At 35.5% G+C, this 13735-nt stretch overlaps 2 protein-coding genes across 2 annotated transcripts in view; one reads left to right on the top strand and one right to left on the bottom strand.

Moving 5' to 3' along the window:
* The window catches only part of LOC135224657 (small ubiquitin-related modifier-like), a 25438-nt gene extending 22166 nt beyond the window's left edge, over positions 1–3272 (top strand). The window contains exons 3-4 of the mRNA XM_064263876.1: positions 87–236; positions 2856–3272. Coding sequence (XP_064119946.1) covers positions 87–236; positions 2856–2918 — 213 coding nt within the window. The 3' untranslated portion in view covers positions 2919–3272. The remainder of the gene's footprint in view (positions 1–86; positions 237–2855) is intronic.
* A 1483-nt stretch (positions 3273–4755) lies between these two features.
* Positions 4756–13735, bottom strand: part of LOC135224656 (uncharacterized) — a 60114-nt gene continuing 51134 nt past the window's right edge. The window contains exons 5-8 of the mRNA XM_064263875.1: positions 13532–13716; positions 12931–13129; positions 11130–11236; positions 4756–9859 (exon numbers count right to left, since the gene is read on the bottom strand). Coding sequence (XP_064119945.1) covers positions 9707–9859; positions 11130–11236; positions 12931–13129; positions 13532–13716 — 644 coding nt within the window. The 3' untranslated portion in view covers positions 4756–9706. The remainder of the gene's footprint in view (positions 9860–11129; positions 11237–12930; positions 13130–13531; positions 13717–13735) is intronic.

The following is a 13735-nucleotide window of genomic DNA, read 5'->3' as shown; positions in this document are numbered from 1 at the left end:
AACTTTGCAGTTGACAAAAGTTTTGTTTGCTGACAATTAAAATATTCAAGTACCCTGTTTCTAAATGTTTTCATGTTTTCCACCAGGATTCTAATGAAATTCACTTCAGAGTTAAAATGACAACGCAAATGGGCAAACTGAAGAAGTCTTATTCTGAACGAGTGGGTGTGCCGGTAGCATCGCTTCGCTTCCTTTTTGATGGTCGCCGTATTAATGATGAAGAGACACCAAAAGCAGTAAGTTGGATTGGAGCCTTGTTTTGTAGTTCTGAATGGTAACATTCACTTTAGGAATAGGTTCCTTTGCCTCCCTGCCCCCATTTGTTTACGTGAAAGTAGCAGAAATGCCACATCCTTTGTGATATGGCAAAATTTGTACGTAAACTATGCGAGTAAAGGACAAGAAAAAAACAGAACTTGAACATTTGCAGGATTATGACAAATAAAATTCTTCATATACAAAACAAACCCTCAGTCTTAACACTAGGATAAATCTTCTAGCTCCAGCTGGAAACTGGTACAGTTTAATCAAATTTTGGCCTTTTTACCAGCGATTTTTGATAGGTACAAAATGTGGTCAGTACAAGATTAAAGTTGAAGTTGTGATAAGACGAGAGATATAAAGCAATAGGTCAGGAGTTTCGGAATGATATAGTACACTACATTGTTTTACTACATGCAGTGGTCTTTATCAAGAAATTGCTCTTTAATACAATGAAGAATGTTTTTGAGGAATTACGTTTTAAAGAATAAGGCACACCGAAAACTGTTGCTACCCCTGTAACCATATTGCAACTGATGCTTTAACTTGTGCACTCTGTCTTTCACGAGTTGGAAAGTAAAATACTTCAGACTTGTAGTTTAAATTTCCAAAAATATTGCTTTCATGAAAAGGAATAGTATTGAAAAAAGAAGAGGTAGGAATTAGTACTTGGAGAGTGTTTTAGATCTAAATTGGATTTATGCTTGAAGCGATAATGATTTTTCAACCTTCTTGACCCCAGGGCAATTAGTAATGTCCATATTTGTGGTTTCCTTACCAAGGTAATGAGTGTGTGTGTGATTTTTAATTTTTCCATCATAGTGATAATTGTTTTCATGTAATACCCTTTCCTATTCACCATGACTGACTTCTATTTGTACCATACATCTTTTACAATTATTTTTGTATAAGGTGTGTGTGTGTGTGTGTTTTTTTTTTTTTTTTTTTTTTTTTTTTTTTTTTTTTTTTTTTTTTTTTTCTTTTTTTTTTTTTTTTTTTGTTTTTTTTTTTTTTTTTTTTTTTTTTTTCCCTCATTGGAAAAAAACTGAAAGCCTAAGCAAAGAAATTCTCTTGAGTATATTCTGCATATGGTATAATTATTTTACTCGCCTCTCCCATTCTTTTTAAGAACAAATCCCTAGGTCTATCCCAGTGAAAGTAATGATTTATAGCCTTTAATTACCCCACATTTTCGTATGTCAGATAGACAAAACTTTACAAGTAATTTTTATACAAAACCATTAATCATGGAGTACATAAAAACTGTGTAACTTTTCAATGGTTCAATGGGGATGAAGAAGTTTTTCACATAAAACTGTGCATGCTTAGTCAACTCCCAGATAATGATGGATATTCTACTAACACTGTCTTATGTGCCAAGCTCTACTTGGTAAAGAGAAGAGGGTAAATTATAATTGATATATTAGTATAAAAATAAGGTTTTGATTAAAGTTTTGATGCTAAACATTAATTATAAGATAGCCTGAATCACCTGGTAGTAGTTTGAAGCAAAGAAAGGAATACTCAGTGCCTGGATGTCTAGTCCCATGAACAAAATGTTGGAGAGTTGGCAATGTCAAGACGGGAGTGATGCTGCCATGATTACTAATATGCTTTTAGTGGAAGAATTTTTTTGAAGAGCATTTCCATGAGTGAAAATTCTTCAGTTGAAGAACCTAAAAATGGACACTTAATAGGGTAGTCAAGGCAGGTCCACCTGGACTTATACACAATATGTACTTTGGAATAGCACAGGGACCAAAGGGGACCACTTTATCTAGAGAATGAGTTTCCACGACAAACTACATGGCAAACAAGGACATAGTGGCATTGATCAAATAACCCGGTTGGTCACTAAACTACAAATGTGTTCCAGAAGGTCCAAGAACCACTCACTGAACCAAGAATAGAGCAGTAAGCATCTTCCAAGAGTTCACCAAGACCCAAGAACTTTGCTAGTACATATGTGAAGGAAATGCCTATGCATCCAGTTTGTTTGCAGACAATGTTTAAGCATCCAGTCTGTCTTGTGCCTGATGTATGACAACCACTAGCCAAGCTGCTAGGGCTGGCTGTGGAGAGCATCTCAAAAAGTGTTTGCCATGTAACCACATGGTTGACTGATTCACCAAGGGAATTCATGTCACAGTACCTTGGAGTCATCCGTGTGAAGGCCAATCCTTTGTAACTTTTGGGAAAGGTGGAGGAGCATCAGTTCTTGCAAACAGTGCATTTAAGGACAGGAGAACACTACAGCTGAGGCCCTTCACCAGGGATGATGTAGGTGTTGCAGGATTATACATTTGCCAGGTGATGATGAGCCTTTGATTTCAATTTTTGTTCTAAGAAGGGATGTAGTTTTATAAGCATTGACTTTTTGGTTGTAAATGACAGCTACAGTGGGAGTGTTGAGCCATAGTTTATGCACTAAATTTGTTAGAGGAATGTTTTTCATATTTATGGGAGTGAATCAATGTATTTAATGAATGGGACATGATTTTGGTTTGTTTGGGCAACTCTACCTAAAAAATTGAAGTATAAACTAACTTCCAGCATGATACAAGATATACTACTTAATTGTTTTTCTCTTACAGCTTGAAATGGAGAACGATGATGTCATTGAAGTGTATCAAGAACAAACTGGTGGTGTCCATTGATGGACAACATTCCACATGATAGTTTAAGGAATAGGTTTAAGATTTTTTTTTTTTTAATTTAGTTTCTTATTTCCATTAATGCACACAAGACATCTTAGTGTGGAGATTCTGTATTGATGTTTTATTTGATTTTATCCATTAGAAGTACAGTAATATTTATTTTTCTGTCATCTTAAGCTATGATTGGAATGATGTCTGGTAAATGTTAATGGAGGTTAGCTATAGCTACTACCTTAATATATAAGATACACAGAATCTGAGAGGGAAGATCCTTTTATATTATTTTGTGAATAGTAAAAATCTTTTTAGTGTTTCATACATGTCTGTGTAAAATTAGTAAACAGTTCTGTATCTTGTAGTCTTTTCATTTTCCTATAAACCTAATGTGATTAAGATTAGACGTCTATTATCAAATTTTACTAAGGAAGTATGTTGAAGGCATGAAGAAAATTAGGGAACCCGTTTCAGTAGTATTATGGTAACGGTTTAGATCGTCATAAGCACTGGAAATGTGCATCATCAAAGCTTTATTTTCTTGGTGAACCACAATTAATATGCAAACTAGTTATATGCCAGGAATATTTGTAACTTGTCAGTACAAGTTGATACAAATTTTCTCTTCATGGCTATCATATCCAATCCAGTGGAAGTCTTAAGGGAATCTCCATAAGGCTGAAAACTTTCTTGTTTTATTGGTATAAAAAACAATTCAAGAGCACGCAATTTACAAAGGATATTTGTTACTGTGTTATTTATTTTTTGGGTAATATTAGATTATGTTAAAAGGTATTGCACTAATTTACTTTTGTTTCCCTGCAGTTATTTCTCAATTTGTCTTAAAACTTTTCCACAAAAACTCAGTGTCACTATTTATGCAATAGTGTTTGCATAAGCATTGGATCTGCCATTTCTATAATCCAAATTTCATTAATTTCAGTTTTTATCTTATTTCTGAAATTCTATCCACTGCTGCAACTCTACTTTTTGTACTTAGTCATCAGTTGAAGCAAACACAACAATATAACATCATCATATGTAACCAGGCATGGCCAAGCTTCATAACAGGGCAAAGATTACGGTATGTCTTTAATGTCCCACTTTTGTTGCAACTAAATTTCTAGATGTTATTTTTGTGATTCAAATAAATTTCATGCAAATTTTTTTATATCCACTGATATCAGCAGAACAGCACATAGGTAGTGAAATATCCATGGTGACCTTGGTATGGAAAGGATTGTAATGTTGCTCATCATTTTCCTATTTTTCCACAATTAAATGGTACGTACAATAAAATTGCAGTACTGGCCATAGTTACTTCACAAATCTTGTACAAATAGAAGTATGAAAATGAATTTAGTGTATTCACCATTTCTGTAAATGTAACGTTTATTTTACAAACCTCGTGTGTTCTCCATGTGTGTGCGTGTTTTTTTTTTTTTTTTTTTTTGTCTGAGAACATTCATGCCACAAATAATTAAGTCCTTTTAAGAGTTGCAGACATGAATGGCAATATGTATACCATTCTAGAATTTAAAAATGATCTTTATGATTTACCATGAAACTATAACACTGCTAGTTACTTTTACATTGTTATTCTCAAGTTCCTTTTTCCTTTCTACTCAGACCTGGGCTTCTGGTTTTTTAACCAGATACTTTTCTGTGTGTAGCAATTTGTAACTTGACTGTATTGCCCCATTTTAGGTAACAATAATAATAATAAATATAGCAAAATTGAGAGTGATAGAGCTTTGCTTTTAGGAAAATAAATGAAAGTCATTACAGCATTCATTACACCAAGTGTTACCAGAAAAACTTAGCACATTGGACCTTAAATGCAAGTTTGCACAGTTAGATGATAACTTATAGTACAGTATTCAGTATTTGACAGGTGAAAGTTTGACAGTAGCTAGAGATTAATTGATTTTCAGATTGCAAATCTTTAAAATACTTTAAAAATGGGTTAGGTAAATTAAGACAGATTCATGATTCGAAACATGAGGCCTTTATTATTTAGGTTGCCTATCTTGAATTTTTATGTGTTCTTGACAAAAAGCCTTATGCCAAACCACTGGTTTTTATTTCCCTTACCCATACATTCAGCAATTTTGGTAGACCAAGAAGAAACAGGTTTTTATTTGATGGGGAAAACACGATTGAGCAACACCAACAGCAGCAGAAGTGAAGTACACTTAAAGCATGAGAGAAGTAAGAAAATGTTTGCTTCATGTATGTCCACACAGAAAATTGCCAGAGAAAAATACAATGTGATGATGTCAGTAAACAAAGTTATACAGGAATTCTTGTCATGTCGAGTGGTTTTACAGTGTGAAGATGTAGTTAGGACTAGAAATATTCCTGACCTGACATTAGGTAGTAAAATCCCATGCTTATCAAGAACTTGTCCTTATTTCATGAGGTAGCAGTTATTAATGTTCATCCTTTGGTGCTCTTTTGTTCTTTCATTGCAAGAAATTATCATACATTAATCACAATTTATGTAAAGGTTTAGATGTGTGACATAATTTTAGCAGTTGCATTCTTAAAGACTGTCAGTGTTTACAGTTTAATATCCATTGACCCTTTTTCACCCTGTCATTACCTTCAAGCTAAATTAAATAGGAATAGCAAAGCTGCAACTTGTAAGAAAAAAAATGTTTAAAATGTAATGCAAGCGCCTTAGTGGCGTGGTTGGTATGGTGTTTTGCGTTCGATTCTCGGTCATTCCATTGAGGAGTGAGAGATGTGTAATTTGGTGATAGAAGTTCACTCTCGATGTGGTTCGGAAATCACGTAAAGCCGTTGGTCCTGTTGCTGAATAACCACTGGTTCCATGCAATGTAAAAACACCATATAAACAAACAAACAAAAACAAAATGTAATGTGTTTTCTTTCATTTTGGTAATGTAGCATCTCCAAGGAGGACTGACGACACTTTGGAATTATTCTGTTTACTCAGTATGTGTAAAATGTTCCAGATAACTGCATTCAGAGTTGAGCAATAATTTATCATTTGTAGTCTTGTATTATCATAGATGTAACTTACATCTACCAAATTTTCCTTAATCATTCATACCACTTATAGTTCTTAGGTTCTATTTGCTTCTTAGCGTGGACCATCTATTCAGGAGGTTGGTAAAAGTGGTGGTGGATTCTACTTCAGTATGGAATTAATTTTTCTTAGTTCATGGGATGCAGGTCCTGGTGTGATCTGAACAAGATTCAGTGCGGCTTTCTCAAAACCAAACTTTACAAGCTTCATGACCCTGTTGGCAAAAGCACAAAATGGCCAGAATTTCTGGCAGTTGAGGTCGATGCAGTGTTTCCATTAAAGCATGAATGTTTTTGATGAGTGGTATAGGTATACAGTTTTGATTTCCTTAGGAAAAGACTGATAGGAACAGCAGCATAATACCCTTATCTAGGCTAGGCCAGAAGGAAAAGAGATTAACAGAAAAGACATATATTCCACAGTTTAAATACATTTTTTTTTCCTAATATATAATATGTTCCTTAAGGTACAGACAGCAGAATAATACATACTGAGGAGAGAGACAGGTGTAGAGGTAGGCCTACACTCGTACTGTAATGGAAGACTTAGATACAGGAATTGATGTATATGAAGGAAAAAGTGACTGCTAAGATCAAATATATAATAGGAACAGAACTAAAGATCAACTTACATACTCTACATATTAGGAACATTTTGAAAATATTAGGAGATACTTTGCATACGAACAATAAGGAATGAGAATAACAGTTTAGGAAAACAAGAATATTGGAGGACTACAGTTATTAGAGAGCAGAACAGAATCAAGATCCTAAATGGCTGCAGTGGCAGAAATTTAAGAGCATTAAAAAAAATTGTAAAAGGGAGACTGACCATTTAAGTATGCCTCAACATTAATACGTGAATGGAGAATAAAAATTTTACAAACTAGAAACCAAATTGAAGAAATTGAAGCTTCTGGAGACACTTCTAATATCCTACTGGTTTGATTAGCTAAAAGGTTAGAAATAAACTGGATGGAGATGATTTGGACCCTTGAAGACATAGTTGAAGATCTTAGGTACAGAAGAATGGTTGAGTCACTACTGAATTACAAGGCAAAGTGTGAGGAAACATCTGTGAGATATGGAGGCTCAAGTTTCCTTCATTGTTCATGCTGAAAGAATGATGAGCGTTCCCCAAATGAAGAATGCAAAATACATCAGTAACAAGTCTTCGATAATAAACAAGGTCAGAGGTCACAACTAACAGCAGTTTTGACTTGAAAATGTAAGCAATGTAACACCTGAAAACTGTATGGTATAGGTTTAGAATGTTATCTGAGAGAAGAATGGATAAAATGAAGGCTGAAGCAATTATAGTAGGTGGTTGAAATGGAAAAAGAGGAGGATGGCAGAAGTGACGGATGAAACGAAATGATGTAGGTGTGTGATGTTATGACGATGGATCTCGCTGACCTATGTATGTATGCCATTTTCTCAGCCAACCACCTCTCACTTTAAAAGGATTGACTCAATAAGGTGTTAAGCTCTTATCACCCAGCATATTCTTTGGAGAGGATGAGATCACTAAAACCACACACTTAACCTTACTCATGCCAAGACCACAGGGTCCAGGTTGAAATATAGTCAAGTTGATGGTATCATGCATTGTGGTGATGGTTCAGTCTGGCACCGACAGATCCAGTTCTCCGTAACACTGCTAATCAGAAGGCTGTTGGTATTAATGAAAATAATAGCAGCAAATGGTTTTTATCCAAAAGTAATTTTAAAAGGATTTTATAGTCTATAGTAATGATGATAAGAGCAAGGATGATGATAATAGTGACAGTGAGTAAGTACTTCTCATACAAACGACACAATAGCATCACACAAATAAAGACATGATAACGTCAAGATACAAATTAACTGCCCTCAAAGTTACTTTTTTAACCTGCACCTGGCTATTCTTCAACTAGGCACCTTGATGTGTGCAATGGCACCTTGAACTGTGTTTGGAAGTATGTCCATGAAATTCCTGTACTATATGTAAACCTATTAGCATCCGAATACGTATTGTCCTGAAGATTCCCTGTAGTTGAAACTGTACAGTGAAAAAAAATTTTCTATTATCCACCAGAGTTGCTACTACCCTGATTCCCTGCCGAAATAATAGGTTTCTTGTTTGTTCATACAGAAGTTGTGAAAAAGTTTCTTGCAGTGTTTATATAAGGTTATTAATCATGTTTTGTAGAATTTTTTAATGAATCATTAGCACGGTTACTTGTATTGTTTAGTCGTCTTAAGTTTATCTGCGATGTGCATAATGATGCCTCTGACAAATTTTCCTATCCTACTAACAAGGTTACTTGTATATCTTGTGAAGACACAAACAATGCTCTGTAAATTGTAACCTTTAAAGTGAAATCCTCAACAAAATTTCCTTGCAATGTTTTCAGTGATCTATCAAGTGTTTCTGTGCTTTGTAAATTTATAATAGAACCACTGATAAAGAACACTTCTTCCTAATGTCTATAATGAAAAATCTAGTGGTAATTTTTTTTTATAAATAATCCCTTGTGTATCACTAACAAGGTTTTTGTGGTTAGTTTAATATTAGTCATTAACAAGTCTTTCTCGGGATTATTTGGGACTCACTGACCAGGCTTATTTGCAGTTTACCCTAAATAAACTACCAAATTTGTAATATGTTAAGTGATGACGATATTAATGTATCATGTTCATACAGAATTGTTTCATGATAATTTTGGTTATGAAGCCACTAACAATGTCCCCTTGTGCTGCTTTATAAGAAAGCCCTTAACAAGATTCCCTTGTAAGTTCCTATCGGGGTTCTTTTGTAATTTTTATAGTACAATTATAAAACAAGTTCCCTTGTGGTGTTTATAATGATTCACTAATTAAGACCCCCTTAGAGTGTTTGTCATTAACAGGCTTCTCTTGAGGTTTTATGGAATTTAATAACAAAGTTCTTTGCAATGATCATATTTGTTACTTAATGAAGGTCTCTTGTGTTTTATAACTTAGGTCAATAGCAAGTCTTCTACCTTGCTGCTCTTATAATTCAGGTTGCCAAGAAGGTTCCTTTGTTGTTTATACCTGCCTTAAAAAAAGGAAAGCATCCACCCTTACACTGGGCAAGCCTTGAGAGGAAAAGAGTACAGCTGAATTTGTGCATCATGTTAGTGTATGATTTGTCCTAATCACAGTTCTAAAATAGGAAGTAAGCCTAACAAGATCATTATCATACTTAATCGTCATGCTCCTTCGTGAACGCTCGCACACAAATCTGGGCAGTACCGATTTACATACGCCGTATGTATAGGAGTAGTATGTATAAATATATATTTATATATACATATATATTTACATGCATTTTATTTATTATAAACCTATATACAAGGTCCATGACGGGTAGGAATTTTTGTCTCGTAATGATGACACAATAACAATGATGCTAATGACCAAGTCTACTTCTGATATAAAATGACCAACATCTACACCACGACACTTAACCAAGTAAACATCAGCTGCCAGTTATCCACCATGAGGGCGGAATGTTAGAGGTTTTATAGCCATACAAGCATTGTGTGAAGTTTGGGCAATGTTTTACTTCTTAAGGTAAATTACAGATGCGAAGAGTTCATGCGTCGCGAAAGTTACATCCGAGGACCTTCGAACTGAAGACCATGGCAGTGGGCGATGATAGGGCTAAGAACAACAAAATGACCAGAACCTCTGAGCTACAATAGCTTATTCCTTTCTGGACTCCCCTCCGGGCCCTATGAGTTGGGACCTGTGTTTGTTTGCTGACCCTGGTTAATTTCATGGCAAACCTCAACAAAGGCAGGATCACGCATGACATCGTGGATCATGTCCTTCAACATAAAGTAGCGAGGAATTATAGGATACATCTTGCTCTCACTGTAGTCGTCCTGAAACACCATTTGAAAAGGTTATTAGAATCTTAGATGCTGCTAGTGCCTGTGAGATGAAAGATTAGGAAAATATACGGTTATTTCATTAAAAAAATGTTAGGAAAATATACAGTTATTTCATCAAAAAATTAATAACATTTTTGTTAATTAGCTAAAAGTAATTAAGAAATGAACACTGTCCATTAAATATGATCTAGGTAAGGTTAAAGAAAATCAAATATAAAATTATTTCAATTCAGTTTCAACTGTAAGAGGAAGAATCTTCTATTATAAGCATTTATGACAAAAGTAACAGCAAGATAATGTAAATTTGGCTTAAACAATCTGTAGACCAAATTGTCATTGGGTAGTATGTACAAATATGAGAGCAAATTTATGATTCCTATACAAACTATTATAAAGAACAAGAGCTCATGCTGACATGGTCATCTGGATCTAAAAACAGCATTAGGTAATGACAGGAAAGTACTTTTACTTGGAGAGAAGGCAACCGTCTTTACTTTTATTGAAAGGTTTTCTTTAATCATGCATGAACCACAGCTAAATGAACTGACCAGTTTATCTACTGATATAAATCATTACAGTACTATTACGTATTCCATTTTAGATAGAGAAATTTGTGTTCCATTCTTACACTTACAGGGTTTGCCCTATTGAATTGAATATAGAAATTAGGCTAAAGGACCTATGAGGTTAGTCAAAAGGAAATTTGCAGTACTGAAAGCTTTGAAAGGTTTAACAGCAAGACAACCTTGCAGTTGCACTACGAATCAATTGTCAGGAAAGGGTGGAAAGTAAGATGGAACAAAAGAGAAAATGAAAGGAGGTACACTAAAAGGAACTAAAAAAGGAGTTGCATCTAGGGGCTGAAGAAACAATGCAAGGAACCTTAAGTAATGCCTACAGAACACCACATAAGGTGTACTGATACTGAAGGTGCTAACCCCCTATAGTGGGGTTTGCCCAAGGGAGAAATATTCAAGTAAGAAGTTAAAAGGAGAGAGAGGGAAAATTTGAGAAGGAAGTTAGATAGCTCTGTAAGCAGGATGAGACAAAAGGTAACAGATGAAATTATTTGTCAGAAAAAACCCGTAGGGGACTGAAGGGATGTAGTAAGAACCTTGAGTACCATCTGTAGTGTAATGCACAAGGTACACTTGAGGCTGTACCCACTACTGGAGACAGGAATCACAAACCAGTCCTTGAGGTAATTCAGCACTGAAGAAGCTGAATAAAAATGCCAAAAGAATATATCTAAGAATCTTACCTTGAGCTCTCGCATGAGAGTCCTTAGGGAGGAGTACTTCCGTAACTGCCTGTACAGTTCATTGGTTAAGCTGTTGTTCTCTTCAAGAATTTGAGATGTGGTCATCCCTGTAAGATACTAGGAGTTAGTTCCTTCTATAATTTCAGTTTTATTGTACAAGACAAAATACATCATCAGTCTTGTGAGAGCATAGAGATTGTATGCATGAAAAAGTAAAATGTTATAACTGATGGTAGTAGCTGAAGAAAGCTGTCCACAAAAAAACTTTTTAATAAAGTGAAGTCATCACAATCACTTCAGATCAGTTTGCAACCATGATTGTGATAAAGACTAAATATTCCACCAATCAACAGTATAAAGGTGTAATGGGGCAGCTACGAAAAAATAGAAAAAACAGTGGCTCTCAATAATTGTAAGATTTCATATCCTTTTCAGGATGAATGGGATGGCAGAAACTCTGAACTGTAAATTTTACCGTTTCACCAGATGGAAAAGTCACGTTGAGCTGAAAAATTTAAACCCTTTTGGATTTTCATTTCTCCAAACAAACATTCTGTTAATCCCAAGAAACATAACAACCTTCAGGCTACCTCTGAATTCAGTGCAAGATTAGTTTACTTCCTTATTTCAGTGGCCACAAGAATGAGAGAGCAAAGGTACATTTAGCTGATGTCAAGTGTTGGTAAGACCGAAAACTAATGTCTGTACATATACTTCACTTAATATTTTCAGTTTACTTTCAATCTACAAAGAATTGTGATAAGTGATACCCTGGCAGCAAAGTAGAAGTATTGGTCAAACTATCTAGAAATTCCTTTATATACAAGGATATTGGACGACTATCACATCGCCACTGTTACTCGTCATCCTGGTCAAAAGCGTTGACAATATGGTAGAGGGCCTGATCAGTAACATTGCACAGAATTTAATCACACTTCCTGTGAGATCCTTTATGGAAGAATGGCATTATTATTTAATCCACAGCACCATGTTACAGGTCCTATTGCTTCATTGATGTATTATTCCCTTGCATTACAATAATATTGCGAGCAATGCAAAATTTGCCAAATACCAAGAATATAGCCCTATTAATTTTTTTAGGTCAAAGCAGCTTTTGCTTTCAAACAAGTTTTTAATCCAGTACTTTGGCATGTTAATTAAGAGTGAGTGTAAGATTGTAATATGTAGGCTACAGCTATATACTGCAATTTGTTTGCAATACAGTAATACTGTAAGAAATTCACAATTTGTCTTGGGGATAATACGCATCTAAAGAGACTTTTCCTTTAAACTGGGTATACAGTAATTCATTATTCTAAACACCAATCACTTACTTGAAAATTGCAATATGCTGTGCAAAATTAGCTTAGATAAAGTTTTAGCCTTGGGATCTAAAGTACATTTTTCCTTCAACTGTGTACTGTGGAACATTATTTTGGGATGTAGAGTAGCTACAGTTTTCCTTCAACTGAGTACTGTGTAACATGGTGATTTTGGGATCTAAAATATGTAGCTACATTTTTCCTTCAACTGTGTAACATGATGATTTTGGGATCTAAAGTGGCTATAGTTTTCCTTCAAATGTGTACTGTATAACTAAGTATTTTGGGCAACTGCTCACGAGCATGAATGCAAAATTACTGTTGACTGAGTTCCCTTGCAGTGCAATAATATTGCAAGCAATTCAAAAGTAACCAGACTAGGATGCAGGTCATTACATGGACCTCTACAAACCACAGTAAGTTATTAAAAGGGAAAGGAACACGATTACTATCTCCTATGAAACGTCATCTTTACGTACCATTGAGTCTTTGAGCGTTTTCTCTCTTCCTTTCCTCATCTTCGTCAGCCCTCTTGGTCTTCTCCTGCTGCTCCAGCGACCTCTGACTCTTCTCGACAATCGCGCAGGCGCGCAGGACATATGTGAGGACGGGTTCCTGTTTGTCCTGGCGGGGAATGTCCAGGAGCTGCCAGTACTCAGTTTCTAGCCTCACCACCTCCTGCCAGAGGACGTGGGACGTGTGAGAAAGATGAGAAATATTCGTAAACGAGATGAAGTGCCTTAATCTCATGAGTCTACTTGACATTTTCTAAGAAAACTTCGACACTTATAATAGAGAGCATTTTCATATGTTCCATAAATTTCTATCTCGTTTAAGTAGCTTACCTCAGTCGAGGATGCCAACTCAGTTTTTTTTTTTTTTATCCACATATTTCAACAAACAAACCTTTTGATCTGTTGGGAGCAGGGAATGACTCCCACACCCTGGCCCAAAGCCCAGGTTAATTACTGGAATTTGCAGGATACCTTAAGTGTCTGATGTCAGAGGGAGTAGGTACCGGAGTGAGTGGGTGTACGCCAAGATCCCTGCAATACTCCATTGTGCAGTACACTACTATACCTTTATCATAGCCTTGAGGAGTGAGTAACGGGTAAACACATTCCAGGTGGTCTTGCTGTGATTGTACTGTGAGTGTAGAGTCAGAAGAGCAGTTTTTGCCGTCTCGTAAGATTCTTCCAGTCGAGTTCTGACAACTCTGAGGCGCTGGTTCGTGGCGATGGCTTCGTCCCTTGTTTCTCCGTCAGCTGGAAAGGAAAGGAAATC

The sequence above is a fragment of the Macrobrachium nipponense genome, chromosome 12, assembly GCF_015104395.2.
Source record: "Macrobrachium nipponense isolate FS-2020 chromosome 12, ASM1510439v2, whole genome shotgun sequence".
Classification (NCBI taxonomy): domain Eukaryota; kingdom Metazoa; phylum Arthropoda; class Malacostraca; order Decapoda; family Palaemonidae; genus Macrobrachium; species Macrobrachium nipponense.
Note: the sequence above shows the minus strand (reverse complement) of the source record. Positions and strands in the feature narration are given on the sequence as shown.